Source organism: Balaenoptera acutorostrata, chromosome 10 (assembly GCF_949987535.1).
Source record: "Balaenoptera acutorostrata chromosome 10, mBalAcu1.1, whole genome shotgun sequence".
Lineage (NCBI taxonomy): Eukaryota > Metazoa > Chordata > Mammalia > Artiodactyla > Balaenopteridae > Balaenoptera > Balaenoptera acutorostrata.
In genome coordinates this window covers 24,123,552-24,145,749 of record NC_080073.1, presented here as the reverse complement: position 1 = coordinate 24,145,749, position 22,198 = coordinate 24,123,552, and the positions used below count along the sequence as shown (strand labels likewise).

Genomic DNA, 22,198 nt, shown 5'->3' with positions numbered 1-22,198 from the left:
AGGTTAAGGAATAACAATGAGGGTAAATGGAAAAGGAAGGAAAGCAAGGCTCTGAATATTTGTAGGCCTCGAAGGCCAAGACCTTCCCGCCCACATCTGATGGTGGGTGGGAGTGGGGAGCAGCAGGGGGCTTGGTTTCTGAAGGTCCCTTCTGTCTTTCCTGCTCACCAGGCCTAGGAACCCTCAGTGAGAAGGAGCAGAGTGTGGGGAGTTGTGAGTCAGCCTTGGGGAAGGTCACTCATATGTTTAAAAACAAACAATTAAATGAAAATTTGAAAGCCTTTGTTCAAAACACGCAGAGACATTGTGTTTGTTTTTCATCTCCTGGTGCAATGATTTCAGAAATTGCGGGTCACGGTATGAATTATGTAAGTGTTTGCCAGCATTTTAAAGACAACAACAAAAGGGAAAATAATAGCATCTTATGAGGTAAGGTTAAGTCTTGCTTTGTCAAACTTCAGTGTTGCGTGTACATATATACATGCATCTGTGTACTAGGTTGCAATGTGAAAGTATTTCTCACTGTGGATAATGAGCAAAAGAATCTGAAAACCATTGTTCAAATGAAAATGGTTTATAAATGACCAAACTGTAAAATGGCAAAGTACCCCGGTAGGCATTTGATAATACAAAAAATAAAGGAATTACTCTCATCATTGTATAGCATTAGTAATCATGGCGTGCTCAAAGAAAATGTCTTTGGAAGAATAACAGTTATTTGGACTCAAAAAATATTCTTTTGAAGTTACATACTAAGGATAATAAAATGAGGACAAACATTCATAAAAATAAACTCAGCAATATTAAGTATTGAGAAATACTTCTTATAAATGATCTGATTTTAAGGAGTAGTACAGTTCATTTAATGCAGGTTTTGGGATCTTTCATGGTCGTTTTGTTTGTTTTTGTTTTTACTGTTTTCCACGTGGCACACGGTGAAATTGGATTTCTCTGGCAGGGTTTCTGGGCGTGATGTAACAGCTATCCAATGAGAAGGTCACATTCCATAAGCATAACACCTCTCTATTTTTGTGTATGACAAAAGACAATGAAGCAACAGCTGTCCAGCAAACAAGACTCACTTTATTAGTGTCTCAATAAACAGCATTCATGTGGCTTCTGCACTGTGTCTAACATACTTAGGCCCAGTTTCTGCACAGGAATGTTTTGAGGCCCAAAGAGGGAAAAAGCATGGGATTTGTTTCTTTGCAGTATTCAGGACATTTGCAGTATGCTAGCTAGTTAAGAAATGTCTAGGCTTCCCTGGTGGCACAGTGGTTAAGAATCCGCCTGCCAGTGCAGGGGACGTGGGTTCGAGCCTTGGTCCGGGAAGATCCCACATGCCGTGGAGCACCTAAGCCCGTGCGCCACAACTACTGAGCCTGCGCTCTGGAGCCTGTGAGCCCCAACTACTGAAGCCCACACGCCTTGAGCCCATGCTCTGCAACAAGAGAAGCCACTGCAATGAGAAGCCCTCGCACCACAACGAAGAGTAGCGCCTGCTCACCGCAACTAGAGAAAGCCCACACACAGCAATGAAGACCCAGTGCAGCCATAAATAAATAAATGAATGATTGAATGTATGTATGTCTAGAATTTTTCAGAGTAATCATAGATAACGATGTTGAGCTTTAATACTTTCCTTTGAGCCAATGTTAAGATGCCATATATATATATTTTTTTTTGTCGGATTTATTGAGGAATAATCGTCATACAGGAAAACTCCTTTTAAGTGTACATTTTTACAGGTTTTGACAAATATGACTACCACCCTAAACAAAATGTAATATCATCACCCTTTTCCAGAATATCATATAAATATAATCACACACTATGTAGTATTTTGTGCCTGGCTTCTTTCATTTAATATGAAAGAAGAGATTCATTCCTGTTTTATCCCGTACCAGTAGTTTGCTCCTTTTTGGTGCTGCGTAGCATTTCATTGTGTACGCGTACTGTAATCTGTTTAGCCAGTTAATAGTTGATACACGTTCGAGTTGATGATTATGGATGAAGCTGCTACAAATATTTGCATATGGGTATTCGTATGGACATATATATATATATATTTTTTTAAGTATTTATTTATTTATTTATGGCTGTGTTGGGTCTTCGTTTCTGTGCAAGGGCTTTCTCTAGTTGTGGCAAGCGGGGGCCACTCTTCATCGCGGTGCGCGGGCCTCTCACTATCGCGGCCTCTCTTGTTGCGGAGCACAGGCTCCAGACGCGCGGGCTCAGTAGTTGTGGCTCACGGGCCTAGTTGCCCCGCGGCATGTGGGATCTTCCCAGACCAGGGCTCGAACCCGTGTCCCCTGCATTGGCAGGCAGATTCTCAACCACTGCGCCACCAGGGAAGCCCTGGACATATATTTTTGTTTCTCTTGGGTAAGTACCTAGGAATGGGATTGCTGGGTCATAGGGAAAATAGAAGTTTAATTTGCAAGAAACTGTCACAGTGTTTTCCAAAGTGGCTGTCCCATTTTCCAGCAATGTGTGAGAGTTCCAGCTGCTCTGCATCCATGTCATTGTTTGTTATTATTAGATTAAATAAAACTTTAGCCATTCTAATAGTTGTGTACTGGTATCTCATTGTGGTTTTAATTTGCAGTTCTCTCAGGGCTAAATAATATTGAGCATCTTTTCATATAATAGTGCTTTTTTTTTTTAAACATCCAAATGTGAAACCACAGTGCTTTGTAAAAGAAGACAATTTTTGGCATGTCTTTTATTTTTGTATTTATGAGTTTATCCATTTAAATTTGTTTCTGCAACCATAGAGACACTGTATTATATGGAAGGGTTTCTCTATGATGTTTATGTGGAAATACTGCTAAGAAAAAATTTTCTCAGCAAGGACTTTGGCAGATTGTGTGCACATTTTGCTATAAGGAGTGGGAATCTGGAGGTAGGGGGTGGCCACTATCATCTTAAACTTATTCTGCCTAAAATCGATGGTATCGCCTTCTAAAATCACTTCCTCCTGCTGTCTCCCTGATTTCTGTTAATCATACTACTATTCTCCTGACCCCTTTGGTCTCAAATCCCAGATTAAATCTGATCCTCTTTTTCTCTATCACTCACCAAGTTGTGTTCACTCTGACTTTTTGGAACCTGTGGCCTCCTTTTTTTTATCAGATTCTTACTAACGTATGCCTGGACTTAGTTAACACTCATCTGTTCTACACATTGAATTTGTGTGATCTTCCTTAAACATCTCTTTGAAGTTCCCAGAAATGTATAACTTTCTAAAACTCTAAAGCATGAAGTTGTTGGCACGGATGTCCATACCGTGTCCTTAACTGGTTTTTCCAGCTCCCTTCCCCTTACACTTTTTTTTTTGTTGCTTTCCCTCCTTTCCTTCCTTTCCTTCCCTTCCAACCAGAATAGCCTCCTTACTGCCCCTTTTCTTTGGCTTCTTTCTGCAGTGGGCTTTCACGGATCAAATGCTATGCATCTTTTAAAGCCAGCTCAGTTTTTTTCTCGTGCTTGAAGTCTTCCAATCCAGACCCTGAAGGTTTACCCTTATAGCTAACATTTGTCTGTATCGCTGATTGGTATTTATTCGTGTACTGTATCTTAGAACTGAGCTGTAGCACGTTCTGATAAGGCCTGAACCCCTTCTATTTATAGGAAAGTGACAGATGCCGTTAGTGTACATGTATTCCCTGCCTACTGTGAGCTAGACACTGTTTCATTTCACAGCAGTTCAAAGATGAATAAGACGTGGCTGATGCCCTTGAGGAGTTTTTACTCTACCAGAGAAGCACATGCCCACAGATAACTCCAAGGTAGTGTGTCTGTAATTGAAGACCACCCAAGGCACTGTGGGAGCCAGCCCCCCGACTCCCCAAATCATGTCATTTCACTACCTCATTTCTTATGTTTTCTTTTTTTTTTTATATAGTACATATGCTTACAAAAAAGATTTAGATGAAAGAAGACTAAACACCATAAAGAGGAGGGGAAGTTAAAGGGGTAGATCATCATATCCAGAACCTCTGAGAAGATCATTTTCCTTTAAGATTTATATTGAGTTTGGAACTTTTCTAGTAGCCCAACAAGAAGAGAAACACGTTAGACTACGTGGTTCTCTTATCTGACAAAAAACCAAAGCTTATTATTTCATCTTGTCCCTTGGCTTTGAATGCCCTGTGTATATGGTTGACTTGCATATTTAAAGCTCTCTTGTGGACCACTTGCGCTGAGTTACAGCCTCACATGACCAACTTCCTAGATGACACCCTTACTCAGGGTGTCTCAGGGGAACCAGTTCAGAACAGAACACTTGGTTTTTATTCCCCTTCTCCCCAACCTGTTCCTTCCCAGGTGTCTCCTTCTTAGTAAGAAGAACACATGTCTGTTGCTTGCTAAAGTAGAAACTTAAGAATGACTCCACAGTTCTCTCTTTCCCTCATCATCCAGCCCATCAGAACAGTCCACTGTTCTTCTTTTTTTTTTTTTTTTTAATTTATTTTTATGTTATTATTTATTTTTGGCTGTGTTGGGTCTTTGTTGCTGTGTGCGGGCTTTCTGTAGTTGCGGAGAGCTGGGGCTGCTCTTCGTTGCGGTGCACGGGCTTCTCATTGTGGTGGTTTCTCTTGCTGCGGAGCACGTGCTCTAGGCGCGTGGACTTCAGTAGTTGTGGCTCGCAGGCTCTAGGCACGCGGGCTTTAGTAGTTGTGGCTCTAGAGCGCAGGCTCAGTAGTTGTGGTGCATGGGCTTAGTTGCTCTGTGACATGTGGGGCCTTCCTGGACCAGGGCTCGAACCCGTGTCCCCTGCATTGGCAGGCGGATTCTTAACCACTGTGCCACCAGGGAAGTCCCCAGAAGAGTCCACTGTTCTGATTGAAGCCTTTAACTCATCTCTTGCTTGAGTTGCCACGTTGGCCTCTCCAGTGGTCTCCCTGATTCCATTCTTGCTTCTCTAAAATATCTTCTCTTCACAACAGCCAGAGTGATGTTTTAAAGAAATAAATCAGATCATACCACTCTCTGCTAAAAGCCTTCAGTGACACCTCTTTGAAAGAAGAGTAAAATCCAGAGTTTAAACTGCGGTTGACAGGGTCCCGTGTTATCTGCCCCTCCTACCTCACCGACGACCGTATCCCACAGCACCCGCCCGCTACACTCCAGCCTCCCCATGTCCACGCCCTGCCCTGCAGCCTGGTTGGCCTCCCTCTGTTCTGTTCGGACTCGCTGGGCTGCTCCTTACCCGAGGGCCTTTAAGTTTGTTGTGCCCTCTGCCAGAAATATTCTTTATTCATTTATTCTACACATTGTTACCGAGTACCTACTATGTGCCTAGGGCCTGGGGAATATAGGGATCAAGAGGGTTGACAGAAATCCCTCATCAAGCTTTCACTCTGGCTCTTTCCCTAGGCTTTTCTCACGTCCAAATCTTTCTTGTTCTTTAGGTCTTAGATCATGTCACTTCAGAGAGGCATTCCCTGTCCACCCACCTTTAAAGTAGGACCTTCCCATCTTCCCTGCTCAGTAAACACAGCACCTGTTTATTTCCTTTGTAGCATTTAAATAATTAGTTTATTTAGTTATGCACTTATTGATGCCCAAACACTTATAAAAAACACGTTGGGTGTTGAGCAGATGTATGCCAGGCACTGTGCTGAGGAGTACATTATATATTCCTTAGCATCTTATTCACGTGAACAACTCAGAGAGACAGGTCCTGTTGTCATCCCCACCAAAGCAGGGAAACCAGGGCTCAGAGAGATTGTCTTTCATCTGCCAAACTAAGTCCTCAGTTTTCTGTCCAGTACCCTTTTACTGTGTTAACACTGTTTTTATTACTACAGTCATGATCATTAATAATCATAATACGTAGCATTTCTCAGAGTTACAGTGTGCCCAGCACTGTGATGATCACTTTCCATGGATGATCTCCTATTAATCTTCATGGCAATTCTGTGAGGTGGGTGCTCTTGCCGTCTTCATTTTGCAGATGTGGAAACTGAAGAAGAGTTTGAGTGCCTTGCCCAAGGCCTCAGGAACACTCAGTGTTAAGGGGTACATCCAGGATTTGAACCCGGACAGTCTGACTCCAGAGTTGATGTCCTTAATTATTTTACACATAACTTTGCACATAGCGTACAATCTCTTTAAGAATGTCGTTGCTGTTTCATATGTTCAAAAGTTGGTAAAAAGTTGAGATGGTTGTATTATATCTAATCAGCTTATTTCAGGCGTTTCTGCAAATTGTGTTGATTCTTTAACTTGATGACGTAAAACTTAAAAGCCCTGGATACCATATTTCTTAGACCAGCCTCCCTTCTTCCCCTCCCCCAACCCATCCCCGGTTCTGCTGTACCTGGGCAAGGGTTAAACAGTGTTTGCTTCAGGAAGGAGTCAGCTCCCAGGGGCCGACATGGGGGAGCACAGATAGTTTATGGGGATGAGTGGAGCCAGACTACATTTCCAACGTGTTTGTGTGTTAATTCCTTGTAGGACTTGGCTTTTTGGAGGAAGAAACTTTGTCTTCTGATCATTTATATTCTTTGTAGTTCTGACTTTTACACAACAGGTGTTTATGACTATTTACTAATTGTTTGGAGGTTAGCATTCTTTCTTTTTCAAGGTCAAAGCAAAGTTGGGTAGCTGTATACATCAACTGTTTTATTTAAAAGTAGTTTCTTTTAGAAGTATGATCACAGCTCTAACATACACATGTACTCTCACTGAGCCTTTGGCAAACAATACACATATTTTGAAAGGATATGATAAAATTTCCTGTAAGAATGTCAGATTTGTTCTAGTGTCTGAATATATAGAGAAGTGTAGAGGATTATTAAGAATGCTGCCAGGTCTAAGTAGTTTTGCTTGTAGCCACAAGATGTTACAAAGTTGCAAAGCAGTAACTAGAAGAAATGCAAACTTAACCTCAGATGCAACGTTTGAAGAAAAATGAAAATAAAATCAGTTTGGTTATGTAAGATTTTCACATTATGCTGATGATTTTCTAAAATGAAATCATAGCTTTGTAACAGAAATCAGGGTCCAGTGGATTATCATTTCAGTTATAGGACAATGTATAAAAGCAGTACATTTTAGAAGTCTTTTAAACAGCCACTACTTTATAAAAACTATATTTTTATTCAAATTGAAGGGTAACTTGTTTATTGTTGTTGATTCTTATTTTTTTAATTAATTAATTAATTAATTTTTGGCTGCACTGGGTCTTCGTTGCTGCATGCAGGCTTTCTCTAGTCGGGGCGAGCGGGGGCTCCTCTTTGTTGTGGTGCGCGGGCTTCTCATGGTGGTGGCTTCTCTTGTTGCAGAGCACAGGCTCTAGGCGCACGGGCTTCAGTAGTTGTGGCACGCGGGCTCAGTAGTTGTGGCACATGGGCTTAGTTGCTCTGCGGCATGTGGAATCTTCCCGGACCGGGGCTTGAACCCGTGTCCCCTGCGTTGGCAGGCGGATTCTTAATCACTGAGCCACCAGGGAAGTCCTGATTCTTATTTTAATAATAGTTAAAGTGTCTTTTATCACTCCATCCACAAGATTCCCCCATACCTTTAGTATATGAACAAAATGATAGTAATTTAGAAGGTGCTCATGCTCAGGGTCTCCACTGCACCATTTCCTGAGACTGGGACAATCTGGTATCTGTACAGACATGTTTGATCAGAACATAGATTCCTGTAAAGGCATATTAAAGATTGAGAAGGGAATGATAACAGAGTAAAAATGATTGTGTGTGATTTTTACCACACTAAGTTTGTCTAAATTAAATACAGCATGTCAAGATGGAAGAAAACTCCTAAAAGTAAGAGCAAAATATTTTATGTCCAGATCACCAGCAAAGTCAGAGTCTGAGATGCTGATTAGGATTTTAGCAAAATGTCATTATAATGAAGCAGACATCTTTTTTAACAATTTAAAAAATATGAGAACTTTTGAATTCTTAGAGACAGATGGTTAGAAAGAGATGGCAAAGAAAACTAAGTAAGGAAGGAAGGATGTGTAGCAAAGCCTGACAGGATGGATGGAAAGGGTGTCACTTCTGAGGCTCTGGATCCTTCTCCCATCTCCTCCTTTGGACCGGTGTACTCAGCTGCCTGGTGTCCCGCTGCAGTTACAGTTGTGAAGCCAAAGCAGTAACAACACCTAATATGTTCCTTACAGGTTCCATTACTTTCAACCGAGTTAAGATTTAACCTTGCCTCATGGGTCCCACAGGCTAGAGGGTAGTGGGTTAGGGTCCTTTGTCAAAAAACAATAAAATGCACACCAGGATTCCTCCTTTGTCATCTTCTTTTGGGTGTTTCTCTTCTGTTTATGCAAGTTTGTGAGCAAAATGAGATAAATATGCTCATTCAGATACAACATTCCTGTGATGATTCAAATTGACTTTTTTTGGCTGAGACAAAGTGTGAGAAAGGAATTTACCACACTTTATTTTAATCAGATTATCAAACAAATATATATTAAAAAGCACTTTTAAAAAATGCCTATAATGATGCCCAGTTCCTTTGGAGATATAAAACTGTGCTAGTATTTGATTTAAAGGGAGCCATGTGCAGATTCACATGTAACCTCCTTTAAAAAATGGGGAGAAAAGGAGTTAGCTTTGTTTCTGTTTGTCCTTTAGACCTGCTTCCTGGGTATTTGTGAGTGTTTTTGGTCTGAGTTTAGTATGTTTGGTGTAAATATGCGATATGATACTGTTTGTGCTGCTCTGGTTTCACTCTGTCATCACTGGTTGATCCTAGCCCTCCTTCCAGCTGAACCTCACCCAAGCCTTGGAAGCATCTCAGCCCAGCTCACTAGAAAGCCTTGTCCAGTTAAGTAAATGTTCATCCTTGAGGTGGAACCCGTTAGCCGTTCCTGGTTTATATGGTTCTTTCCTGAGCCACAAATGACAATTTGGGATTATGATGTTTGGCCAGTTGATGTTCTCCTCATTCTCTACACAAGGGTAAAATTATCCAACACTACTTACATTATAGGTATTCATATCGGTTCCAAATATTTGCCTGCCTTCTTTGTATAAGGAATTGTGCAAGACCCTATGAGACTCCAGAGGTGAAGGTAATGAAGTCCCTCTCCTGTTGAATCAGGGGTCAGATGAGTGAGCTTTTGCAGGTTAATGAAAAGAAGTGAGTCCTTATTATACATATTTTTTGGTGCTTTTGAGGATAGTGGCTTGTCAGTGTACCTGTTTCTGGATAAATGGAGCTTGTTAGTGTAAGCCCCCAGTTCTTCCATTTGAACCATTTTCATAAAAATCTTTTAAAAAGATTGTTACATACTTAAACATAGCAAACCAAGTGTGTCTTTCCAGGCAGAAGTATTAAAAATAATCACACCTTTTCTTGTTGACTTAAAATTTGTATCATGAGCATCAGTTATAATAATAAATGTTACTCAGTTTAGATACCTTTTGCCCCTACCCAAACTAATAAAAGACATCAAACCACAGATCCAGGAAGCTCAGACAGCCCTCCGATCAGAATAAATACCTCCCAAATGAAACCTAGCCACACATATCCAAAAATATTACTTTGTAATTGTAATACCTAAATATTACTCAGCAAACTCAGCATCTTACGTTTGCTCAAGAATAAATGAAATTTCTTATATTGGGTTGGCCAAAATGTTCATTTGGGTTTTTCTGTACCATCTTAAGGAAAAACCCAAATGAACTTTTTGCCCAACCCAATATTTACCAGCACAATCATTCATTAGAAAATTTCTTATGAACTCTTATTATCTTTACCACCCTAATTATCTAGAAGGTAAATATCTCAGTATCTCAACCAACCAAAATACAGTTTAACCGAAAGCAAGGTACAAATCAGCCACATCAAGTTGGTGCTATTTACAAATCTCAGAATAGTTTCAATCCAGCTGCCATTATAACCAAGATTAGCCTGTGTACTGTAAATAGTTAGGTGTACCCGGTTTTAATTAGTTCTGTTTAAGAGGAATCCAGTTTAGCCCTTTAACCACTTGTGTATATTGCTCCAGCCATGGTAGGGCAGAAGTGAAAGCTTACTTCCCAATTGTAATCATTATTCTTTTCATTTAAAAACTTTGCTTTGGAAATCCTGTATTTATTTATTTATTTATTTATTTATTTATTTTTAAAAATTTATTTATTTTTTTATTTTTTAAAACTTTTGGCTGCATTGGGTCTTCATTGCTGCCTGCGGGCTTTCTCTAGTGGAGGTGAGCGGGGGCTACTCTTTTTTGTGGTGCGTGGGCTTCTCATTGCGGTGGCTTCTCTTGTTGAGGAGCACGGGCTCTAAGCACACAGGCTTCAGTAGTTGTGGCATGCTGGCTCAGTAGTTGTGGCTCACGGGCTCTAGAGTGCAGGCTCAGTAGTTGTGGCTCACTGGCTTAGTTGCTCTGCAGCATGCGGGATCTTCCCAGACCAGGGCTCGGACCCGTGTGCCCTGCATTGGCAGGTGGATTCTTAACCACTGCGCCACCAGGGAAGTCCTGGAAATCTCTCTTTTAAAGTCATGTTTGTATATAAGTACTTCACAGAGAATTCATTAATGTAAATTATAAATACAATTTTATTATTCAGTTATTAATTGTTAATTGAATAATAAAATTATAGGCAGCTGTTGCTTTAATTATTTTTTAAAGTGTATGTGTCAAAGCTATACAATAGCTTGATCACCTACAGTATGGAGGGCAGTTGAGTGAAATTAATCATCTGCTGTCTTTAATGTGTTATGAAATTCTGGTGCTAGACAGACAGCAGTGAGACCTGCACAGAGGATTGTCTTTTCTGTTGTCTTAAATGAATTATCATCATTTATTATGATGTCATTCATGTGGAACTGAGTAGACGATTCAGCACACATACCTACTAAGGTACCATAAAACTCATGGGGTAAAGTGTTGTAATCTTACACAATTGGAAGCCACATAACTACTTCTGAGTACAACAACTGAAGAAGTCCCAAATTTAAGTTTCCCTGCACTGAAGCCAAAACGCTTATTTTCAATTTGTTGTTCGTTCATAAGACAACTGTGCACGTTTGGGTGGGTCTTTTAAAGTGACAAAGCCTTCTCTTCATGCTGTACTTGAAAGACACTTGGCTCAGGCTTGGACTCCCAGCCATTTCCTAGTATCGGGCCTGGTGTTTGCTCTCTGTCCTGTGAATGAATACTGGTGCTAATAGCTGTAACCCTGGCGGGGGTGTGTGTGGAGGAGCCTCGAAAGTCCTTCATGCCTTCTTCCTCTGATGGGCCTTGAGCTCTGAGTGAAGAATCACTTGGGAAATTAGAACAGCCTGATTGTTTTTGTAGCGCCACCACTAAGTATTCAGGATTCCTCATAATATCCTACTGGATAATAGAAATATCATTAATTGAAAAAAAAATCAGGCCTGATGTTTAAAATTCGCACACCTTTAAACAATGTGAATGGTGAAATTCAATTAAGGTCTGTATCTTAGGAGTATTGTACCTATTTTCATTTCCTGTTTTGATCATTATACTTGGGTTATGTAAAATGTCAACAGTAGGGGAGGCTGGGTAAAGGGTGTATGGGACCTCTACTATTTTTGCACATTTTCTGTAAGTCTAAGATGATTTCAAAATGAAATTTTCTAAATAAGCTACTAGAAATCGTTTCCAGTCATCCTATGTTAAGGAAACTTTTCTCAAGAAAAACCGCAAAAGTGAAACTAAGAACATTTCTGACTGCCATTCTCGTTGCTTGAAATGTCTCATTTACATGAGATATAAGCTAATGTGCATGGATTCATCTGAAAATTTCGTTTTTTATTTGAAAAGAAAATGGAAACAGGACTTTGGAATAGCGATAAGTAAGCGAACACCAAGTAAAGTATGGCCGCCTGCTTTTTTTAGTCTTACAAGCTCTGTCACATCAGTTGAGACCCAACACTGTGGTTCTTCACATTTGGGCCTCCTTTCTGCCCTCCCCCCGCAGTCATTTACTTGCTTTTACAGGAATGATCATTAGACCTCTGTGGCAATGGAAATACTTACTTAGGTTGAGAAGTTACGGCAATTTAAAAATTTTTGGTGTTGAGACAGGGCCTTAAAAAACAATCCTCCATTCCAAACCTACATGATTTATTACATTTATTGACATCAAAATATTTTCTTTAATAACTTGCATATTATATTGTAGCTCCCCTAGAAGTTGAGCTGTGTATCGAGGAAGCTTATAAATGTTGCATATATACTATTCTGTCTACACGGCACATGGCTTTAGGGGACTGTAACAGTCAGCTTCATTTCCCCCACTTTCGATCTGTGTGACCTCAGGCAAGTTACTTGACAACTCTTAGTACCACCCTACACCTGTGTGTCTGGATAATAATACACACCTTTCAAAATTAAATGAGAAATGTGAAATCTTTTGCATAGTTTCTGGAACATGCTAGGTACTCAGCAAGTGGTAAGTAATACTGTCAATAGTAGTCACTCATACTGTTGTCTAAACTACATTTTTATTACATTTTCTAATCTACCCTTAAATTATTGAAAGCTCATAAACAATAATATTACACTTCCTGCGAGTAATCTTTCCTGTCTTTTTTATTTTTAACATCTTTATTGGAGTATAATTGCTTTACAATGGTGTGTTAGTTTCTGCTTTACAACAAGATGAATCACCTATACATATACATATATCCCCTCATCTCCTCCCTCTTGCGTCTCCCTTCCACCCTCCCTATCTCACCCCTCTAGGTGGTCACAAAGCACCGAGCTGATCTCCCTGTGCTATGCGGCTGCTTCCCACTAGCTATCTGTTTTACATTTGGTAGTGTATATATGTCCATGCCACTCTCTCACTTCGTCCCAGCTTACCCTTCCCCCTCCCCACGTCCTCAGGTCCATTCTCTACGTCTGTGTCGTTATTCCTGTCCTGCCTCTAGGTTCATCAGAACCTTTTTTTTTTTTTTAGATTCCATATATATGTGTTAGCATACCGTATTTGTTTTTCTCTTTCTGACTTACTTCATTCTGTATGACAGACTCTAGGTCCATCCACCTCACTACAAATAACTCAATTTCATTTCTTTTTATGGTTGAGTAATATTCCATTGTATATATGTGCCACATATTCTTTATCCATTCATCTGTCGGTGGACACTTAGGTTGCTTCCATGTCTTGCCTATTGTAAATAGAACTGCAATGAACATTGTGGTATATGACTCTTTGAATTATGGTTTTCTCAGGGTATATGCCCAGTAGTGGGATTGCTGGGTCATCTGGTAGTTCTATTTTTAGTATTTTAAGGAACCTCCATACTGTTCTCCATAGTGGCTGTATCAATTTACATTCCCACCAACAGTGCAAGAGGGTTCCCTTTTCTCCACACCCTCTCCAGCATTTATTATTTGTAGATTTTTTGATGGTGGCCATTCTGACTGGTGTGAGGTGATACCTCATTGTAGTTTTGATTTGCATTTCTCTAATGATTAGTGATGTTGAGCATCCTTTCAAGTGTTTGTTGGCAATCTGTATATCTTCTTTGGAGAAATGTCTGTTTAGGTCTTCTGCCCATTTTTGGATTGGGTTGTTTGTTTTTTTGATATTGAGCTGCATGAGCTGCTTGTATATTTTGGAGATTAATCCTTTGTCAGTTGCTTCTTTTGCAAATATTTTCTCCCATCCTGAGGGTTGTCTTTTCGTCTTGTTTAAGGTTTCCTTTGCTGTGCAAAAGCTTTTAAGTTTCATTAGGTCCCATTTGTTTATTTTTGTTTTTATTTCCATTTCTCTAGGAGGTGGGTCAAAAAGGATCTTGCTGTGATTTATGTCAGAGTGTTCTGCCTGTGTTTTCCTCTAAGAGTTTTATAGTGTCTGGCCTTACATTTAGGTCTTTAATCCATTTGGAGTTTATTTTTGTGTATGGTGTTAGGGAGTGTTCTAATTTCATTCTTTTACAGGTAGCTGTCCAATTTTCCCAGCACCACTTATTGAAGAGGCAGTCTTTTCTCCATTGTATATTCTTGCCTCCTTTATCAAAGATATGTGCGTGGGTTTCTCTCCTGTTCCATTGATCTATATTTCTGTTTTTGTGCCAGTACCATACTGTCTTGATTACTGTAGCTTTGTAGTATAGTCTGAAGTCCGGGAGACTGATTCCTCCAGCTCCATTTTTCTTTCTCAAGATTGCTTTGGCTGTTTGGGGTCTTTTGTGTTTCCGTACAAATTGTGCAATTTTTTGTTCTAGTTCTGTGAAAAATGCCATTGGTAGTTTGAGAGGGATTGCATTGTATCTGTAGATTGCTTTGGGTAGTATAGTCATTTTCACAGTGTTGATTCTTCCAGTCCAAGAGCATGGTGTATCTCTCCATCTGTTTGTATCATCTTTAATGTCTTTCATCAGTTTCTTATAGTTTTCTGCATACAGGTCTTTTGTCTCCTTAGGTAGGTTTATCCTGGGTATATTATTCTTTTTGTTGCAGTGGTAAATGGGAGTGTTTCCTTAATTTTCTCCTGTCTTTCCAGCCAGTTTTTTGTTGATCACAATCCTCCGGTTCCTCCATATATGTGAACAAATATGTAATTTCAAAATATTTTCATAATTCATATACAGTACTTTTTACCAGCCAGGTTTCTTGTCATTATCCTTGTTGCTTAATGAATTTAAAGTTGCCCCCAAATGAATCATTTGTAAACAACACTCATCTTTTTAGCTTGGTCTCAGTATTCTTTTTCCAAAGTTCTATATTCAGACAATTCATTATTAAAAAAAATTACAAACCCGTATTATTTAAAGCAAATTATTTTGGACATTGACAGAGTTTGTTCATTCACTTGAATATTCTGATATCATTCTAGTATAAGTTACCTGTATGTGGAAGTGAAGTGTCTTATAAATACCTTCTGTTTGCTGTCAAGACACCTGTAACCTATACATCCAAGTCCAAGTATGTATATACTCTGTACCTACCTGTTTAAACTTTGGCAAGTTACTTAACTTCTCTGAGCCTCAACTTTCTTGTCTGTAAAATGAGGATAAGATAGCACATACCTTAGAAAATTGTGGTTAGGATTTCATGAGTTAATGTATGTAAAGTGTTGGGTACCTGGGGCATAGTAAGTTCTGTATAAGTGTTTATTGTGGTTGCTGTTATAATTGTTACTTCTCTTATGCTCTGTGTTTGCCATGGAAGTTTCTCACTTGAATCTAAATCTTCTGGTTATAGAGATTTTTTGTTTAAGATATTTATTAGTATCCTTTTCTAATACAAAATGATTTCTTTATATGTTTTTAGGCTAAATTGTTCTGGCCAGGTGATATGCTTATCTTTGGAGATTCTATTTTTAAATCGTGTCTTCAGCCATCAGAGTCTGTTTTGATCCAGTGTTTTTTTTCCCCTGGCAACCAATTTTTTTCCTTCCTAGATTACAACAGGCGCCTCTGTGAAGTCTTCTTTGTCACTTTCTGTTATAACCCTCTTCTGCCCTCACTCTACCCCCATCACATATTAGACCTGGGGACTGCTATCTTTTTTCCCTTGACCTTATACTGCCTGAATCCTAGTAGGTATTGAGTAAATGTTGAATTTATGAGTTACATAGTATCTTTGATTTTTTTCTCCTGTATCACATGTAGTGCACATCTTATTATTTGTTCTTTATTACTGCTTATAAACTCAGCATTATTTGTAGTATTTTAAGTCTGTTTGGAGTAAACTTTGGCTCTCTGGAACCCTTGAAGGTACCAGTAGAAACTGAAGATGACCTTCAGTCATTACCGGAATGACTATTTTATGTTTTGTATCCTTTTTCTAAAAAGTCAGCAAAGTAAATAATGGTGTTAAAATTGGCATTTGCCTGATAAAATACACATTTTGCCATCTTTAAGGTAAAAAGTTGCTGTTCTACTAATTTGCTTCTTATGCTGTCTTGAGTGCTTATAAGAGCTCTGGAGAAAATAATGTTTTCTACACAGATATACTTGCAAACATTAGAGCATTTACTGAAAAAAATACCAAATACTCTGCTTAATGGCAAGATTATCTTTAGAAAGCTGTTTGTGATAAAACTTTTTTTTAGCTCATCTACTTCCACAAGTAAGGTTACAAAAATATTTTTGATAGCTGCACTCTTAGTCCAGTGATTTTAATAAATACACTTTCCAAGTAACCGTTCTCATTAGTTAGGTGGAAGGAAATGTTGGAGCCCTCAGGCACCACACATCATTGTATCTCTAACTTGTTAGGTAGTTTCCATAGTTAGGTGACTGACTTAAGAAAAGTTGTTAAAGTTGACAAACAGGGCCCTACATGCCTTGGTTTGTTTATATGGCATCTTCTCCATTTCTGTAGCAACTTACTCAACCTTCCAGGTGTATTTTCGGTGGGGAAGTATTGAGAGTGGAAAATTAGTACTAAGTTTGCTGTTCTTCTTTCAGTTGTGGTATATTTGATCATCCATAAAAATGTCATGCCACTATCAGCAGGTCATTACACTATTCTAACCATTGTAATGAATATATTCAAGAGGTCTTATTTCTAATATTCTTCATCCTTATTGCAGTACCTGCCATTATGCTAGACATCCTACCCAGTGCAGTAAGGCTAGAAAAAGAAATAAAAGGCAATAATCCAAATTGGAAAGGAAGAAGTAAAACTGTTTATTCACAGACAGATGATCACTGATGTAGAAAATTTGATGGAATCTCCAAAGAAGCTACTAGAGCTGATAAATTTAGCAAGGTTGCAGAATACAAGATCAGTATGCAAGAGTCAATTGTATTTCTACATATTAAGCAATCAGAAACTGAAATTTAGAAAAAAAAAAAAACAGTACCGTTTACAAGAGCACCAAAACATATGAAATACTTAGGGATAAAATTGACCATACAAGTGCAAGACCTGTATACTGAAAACTGCAAAACATTGTTGAGAGAAAATAATGGAGCCCCAGGGCTTCCCTGGTGGCCCAGCGGTTAAGAATCCGCCTGCCAATGCTAGGAACACAGGTTTGCACCCTGGCCCGGGAAGATCCCACATGCTGCGGAGCAACTAAGCCCTTGCACCACAACTACTGAGCCTGAGCTCTAGAGCCCACAAGCCACAACTACTGAGCCCATGAGCCACAACTACTGAAGCCTGCGCGCCTAAAGCCCATGCTCCACAACAAGAGAAGCCATGACAATGAGAAGCCCGCGCACTGCAACGAAGAGTAGCCCCTGCTCACCACAGCTAGAGAAAGCCTGTGCACAGCAACGAAGACCCAACACAGCCATAAATAAATGAATGAATGAATGAATGAAAATAATGGAGCCCCAAGTAAATGGAGAGATGCACCATGTTTATGGGTCAGAAAACCCAATACTGTTAGCATCTCCATTCTCTCCAAAGTGATTGATAGATTCATTGCAATTCAAATGAAAATCTCAGCAGGCCGGACTTCCCTGGTGGTGCAGTGGTTAAGAATCCGCCTGCCAATGCAGGGGACATGGGTTTGGGCCCTAGTCCAGGAAGATCCCACATGCCGCGGAGCAGCTAAGACCGTGAGCCACACCTACTGAACCTGAGCTCTAGAGCCCATGAGCCACAACTAGTGACCCTGCACGTCTAGAGCCTGTGCTCCGCGACAAGAGAAGCCACCGCAATGAGAAGCCCATGCACCGTGACGAAGAGTAGCCCCTGCTCACCCTGCAACTAGAGGAAGCCCACGTGCAGCAACAAAGACCCAGTGCAGCCAAAAATAAATATTAATTAATTAATTAATTTAAAAAATCTCAGACTGTTTTGCAGGAATTGATAAGCCGATTCTAAAATTCTTACAGAAGTGCAAAGACTCTAGAGTAGTCTGAACGACTTTGACAAAGAAGAAAGTCGGAGAACTAATACTACTTGAACGCAAGATTTATTATAGAGGTGTAGTAGTCAAAAAAGTATTCAACTGGTATCAAGATAGATCCGTAGATTAGAGCTAAATAGAGTCCAGAAATAAATCCACACATATAGGGACAGTTGATTATTGACAAAAGCGAGAAGGCAGTTCATTGCAAAAAGGCTAGTCTTTTCCAATTGCTGGAACAATTACATATCCATGTTTAAGAACAAAACAAAAGAACTTCAAACCTTGTACATACATAAAAATCAACTTAAAATGGAAGATAGATCTAAATATCAAACCTAAAGACATAAAATTTCTAGAAGAAAATATAGATGAAAAATCTTTGTGGTCTGACTTAGGTAAAGATTTCTTAGATTGGTCACCAAATGCAAGATCTGTAAAAGTATAATTTGGACATCAAAGTTAAATATTCTGTTCTTGGATAGACACTGTTAAGAGTATGAAGAGACAAGCCACAGACTAGGAGAAAAGAATTGCAGGTGACCTGTAGTTGGAATATATAAAGAACTGTAAAACTCAATAATTACAAAAACAGACAACCCGATGAAAACGTGCAAAACATTTGAACAGACACGTCACTAAAGAAAATATATTATGGATGGTAAAAAAGTACATGAAAAGGAGCTCAGCATCATTAGCCATTGGGGAAATACATATTAAAACCACAATGAAATGCTACTGCACACCAATTAAAATGGTTAAATTTTAAAAATACAATACCAGGTGTGGGAGAGGATGTAAAGAAACTGGAACTGGTCTAAGTGTAAAATACGACCACTTTCTAAAACAATTTGGTAGTTTCTTAAAAAGTATATGTACATATACCTGCCATGTGGTCCAGCTGTTTCACTTCTAGGTATTTTCCCAAGAGAAATGAAGGCATGTGTCCATACGAAAACATGAATATAAATGTTCATAGCAGCTTTATTTGTAATAGCCAAAAACTGGAAAAATCCCAAATGTCTATCAATAGGCAAGTATATAAACAAATAATGATACAATGGAATATTACTTAGCAATTAAAAAGGGGTGAACTATTGATATCCACACTAACATGAATGAATCATACAAAAATTCTGAAGGAAAGAATTTGAGTTAAAAAAATTAATGTATAATTACATTTATATAAAATCCTAGAAAAGGCAAACGAATGTAGAATGACCGATCAGATTGTTTAGGGGTTGGTAAGGAAGGGCAGGAAAGGGGGATGACAAAGGGACACGAAACTTTTTTGGGGTGATGGATATGTTCACTGTCTTAATTATGGTGACGATTTCACATGTATGTCTATCAAAAGTTACCAAATCACGTACTTTAAATATGTGTAGTTTATTGGATATCAGTTATACCTCAATAAAGCTAAAAACAAAAATAAAGAGTACAGGCTCTGCTGTTAGAAAGCCTGGGTAAAAGAAGGATAATAACAGGACCCAACTCTCAGGGTTGTTGTGAGGACTGTGGGTTTTGATATATGGTCAGAGATTAGACCAGGGCCTGACTCAGCGCTCTTCACCATTTGATATGACTGTATTTTATTTTCTACTAAATCATAAACTCTCGACAAGCAAGGCACCACGTCTCTGCCATCATTTTGCCCAGTTTGAAACTCAGCATGAGTATTTATTTGTGTAATCCTCAACGTATTACAGAAACAGGGCAAAAAGTGTTTTGACGAACTTTACGTGGTTCAGTAATAGTATTAGCATCCTTCAAACATGTACAGCATGGGTAAAGATTGAAAAAAGAACTGTGGAATTTGGTATACACTGCTCTGGCCTAATTTGTGAATTATGGTATTTATATGTTTAGAATTATATGGGAAATATTTAAAATGTTACATTGTCTTAAAGATATATCTTTATTTTTATACGTGTATGTAAATGTGTGTATATGTGTGTGTCTGTCACACATATTCCCTGAAAATGGTTTCCTTTGGGCACTCTAATGTAGCTGTCACCCTCGTTTCTTTGACTTATTTTAGAATGCAGTTAAGTCCTTGGGAAAATCACTTATGTCATCAGTGAGGAATGCCACCAAAATAGCTTCTCACTTAAGTTCCCATCCCCAGAGCTAACCCACGGGAGGTTCCGATAAATTCAAATATTTAATAACTTGTATTTTTCTTTCTCCTTAAACACAGGCCCTCTGGTCCTGGAGGCAGGATCATGTGGTGGATTCTTGGCAGTCAGCAGTCTGTGGAGCATTTGCAGGTGCAAAGGATTATATTATACTGGGAAAGACCAAAGAGGGGGAGAAAAATGTGAAAATATTAACTGTGCAAAAACAACATTCTTCAGAAATTCCACATTGTTTGGAAGAAGAGAGTCCCACTAGTTGTTTGAGAAAAGAGAGTGTCTTAGGGAAAAAAAAAACCTGCTAAAAAGGTGTCTGCCTGAAAGACAGCCAATTTGTTTTTGACAAATTTTTTCTTTTTATTAAAGCCTTCACTCAGGCCCTTGGATTATCTTAAAGATGATTTAGCAAGGCCTCTGTGGGAAGAGACTGGCTGTGGGTGCAGCTGTCTGCCTTGAGCACTTCTTGGGGGGGTTTAGGCGATTTTTGCAGAAGGCAGTGATTCACGGTCCACGTGACATGTTTGACAGCGCCGTAGATTAACTGGTGTCAGGAGAGCAGAGGCTGCCCCACAACTTACTGAAAGCTGAACTGCGCGGTGTGGAAAATATGGAGACCTAAACATCTGGGCATTGTCTAGACATTAAACAAAGAGCAGAGTGACACTATGCAATGTCTGTCCATCACTTGGTCATATGCATTTTCCAGTGAGGTTTTTAGTGAGAACTCAGAAACTGGAAAGAATTTAATAAGTGAGAGGTGTAACAGTCTAAAAGAGGAATACATTTTGTTGCAAATAAAGGTGAGTGAGAATTATGGTTGAAATAAATCGAAACGGAAATTTGCCAGAAAATTGTGAACTGCTGGTTTTGATGGGAAGCCAGTCAACTGACAGATATGCGGGCTTAGGATACCAGCCTTAGTAGAAAATAATTCATTTCCAACTTGTTTAATGGTCGTTGGATGGGTTTTTAGTTGTAGTGATTAGGAAAACAGAAAACGTACATTTTATAGTGAATAAGTGGACCCATCTGACTTATAGAATTGATAATCCAAAATAAGACTCTTGCCTCTAGATGTGAAGCCAGCTCAGATTGCTTATGACGGGTAATTGTTCCCACATGATCCATAGTCATTAGCTGTGTTAAATGGGTAGGTGGTCTTGATTCATTTGCCAGTGGTCTGGAGTCTTTACTCCCCAGTCCCTAAGAAATGGGCGTTTCTGTGGACTCCCTTCTGGGTCCTGGGCACAAAGTAAGCATTCTGGAAATTGAGTCATCTTGGATAAGGAAGGCCAGTTCTTAAAGTTAACATACTATAAAACGTCTGGGTGTTGAAACAAATATATATATTCTCTGGTCCCTTCCCTTAAGTAGCTAATTCAAAGATTCGCTTGCAAATATGCATTGTTCCTATTAAGGACATGTGCGTTCATTACAATTCCTTTTTCTGAATAATGCTGTGTAATAGGCACTAAGTACTTAGTTCAGTCAGGGGGTGGGAGCCGGGGAGAAACTTGGTATCAGACCCCCACTGTTTGGCAGGATCCTGTGGGCCAGGCTCTTTCCATTCCGGTGGCCCCCCTGAGGGTGAGGAGCGCAGCAGCCCACACTGCCCTCCAGGGACAGTGGGGAAGCTGGGATGCGCGGGGCAGGGAAGGGATTTGCCCAGAGCCTCAGGATCCAGTGCTGGCTGACCTCTCTGAATCACAGAGCTGTCAAACCTCTGTTGTATCCCTGAGTAAGGAACGAGACTTTGGGGCCTTATTGAGCACCAGTTTCCTTACCTGTAATGCAGAAGCAACCCTCCCTCCATTAAGGGGTTGGTTGCTGGGATAGGTGTGATAATGTGTGTTAGAACTGCGTTCACGGAGTTACCACTATTTCAATAAGAACAACCAGCACCCAGGAAATGAAAAGCTGTCATCATCACAGTAATTCATATTCTTAATTGCATAGAAAAAAATAACACATTAATAAACTTACTATACATAATCATCACCTCTAGTAGGGTGTAGATTTAAAAACTACTCCAAGACAATTATCTTATTTTTTCAGCTGAGGTTCTGATAGGAATTTGCCCAAGGTCTGCAGAAAATCCATTGTCAGTACATCTACATATATTTAACAAAAGATAAAGTAAAATAAATAGATTTCTTGTTTCTATCTCTTTTGTTTTGAAATTTTAGTTGGTACAAATGTTGATCCTGAGGAACAAGGTTACTCTTTTAAAACCTTTCTGAAAGATAAACGTAATTGGAAAATATTTCAGATTGTGAAAAAGCGACATTCTGT

At 39.3% G+C, this 22,198-nt stretch overlaps 1 protein-coding gene across 2 annotated transcripts in view; it reads left to right on the top strand.

Moving 5' to 3' along the window:
* Positions 1–22,198, top strand: part of SLC25A26 (solute carrier family 25 member 26) — a 142,218-nt gene that overhangs the window by 112,130 nt on the left and 7,890 nt on the right. For both annotated transcript variants that reach the window (XM_007192415.1, XM_007192414.1), the window contains one exon: positions 19,972–20,041. In XM_007192415.1, coding sequence (XP_007192477.1) covers positions 19,972–20,041 — 70 coding nt within the window. The remainder of the gene's footprint in view (positions 1–19,971; positions 20,042–22,198) is intronic.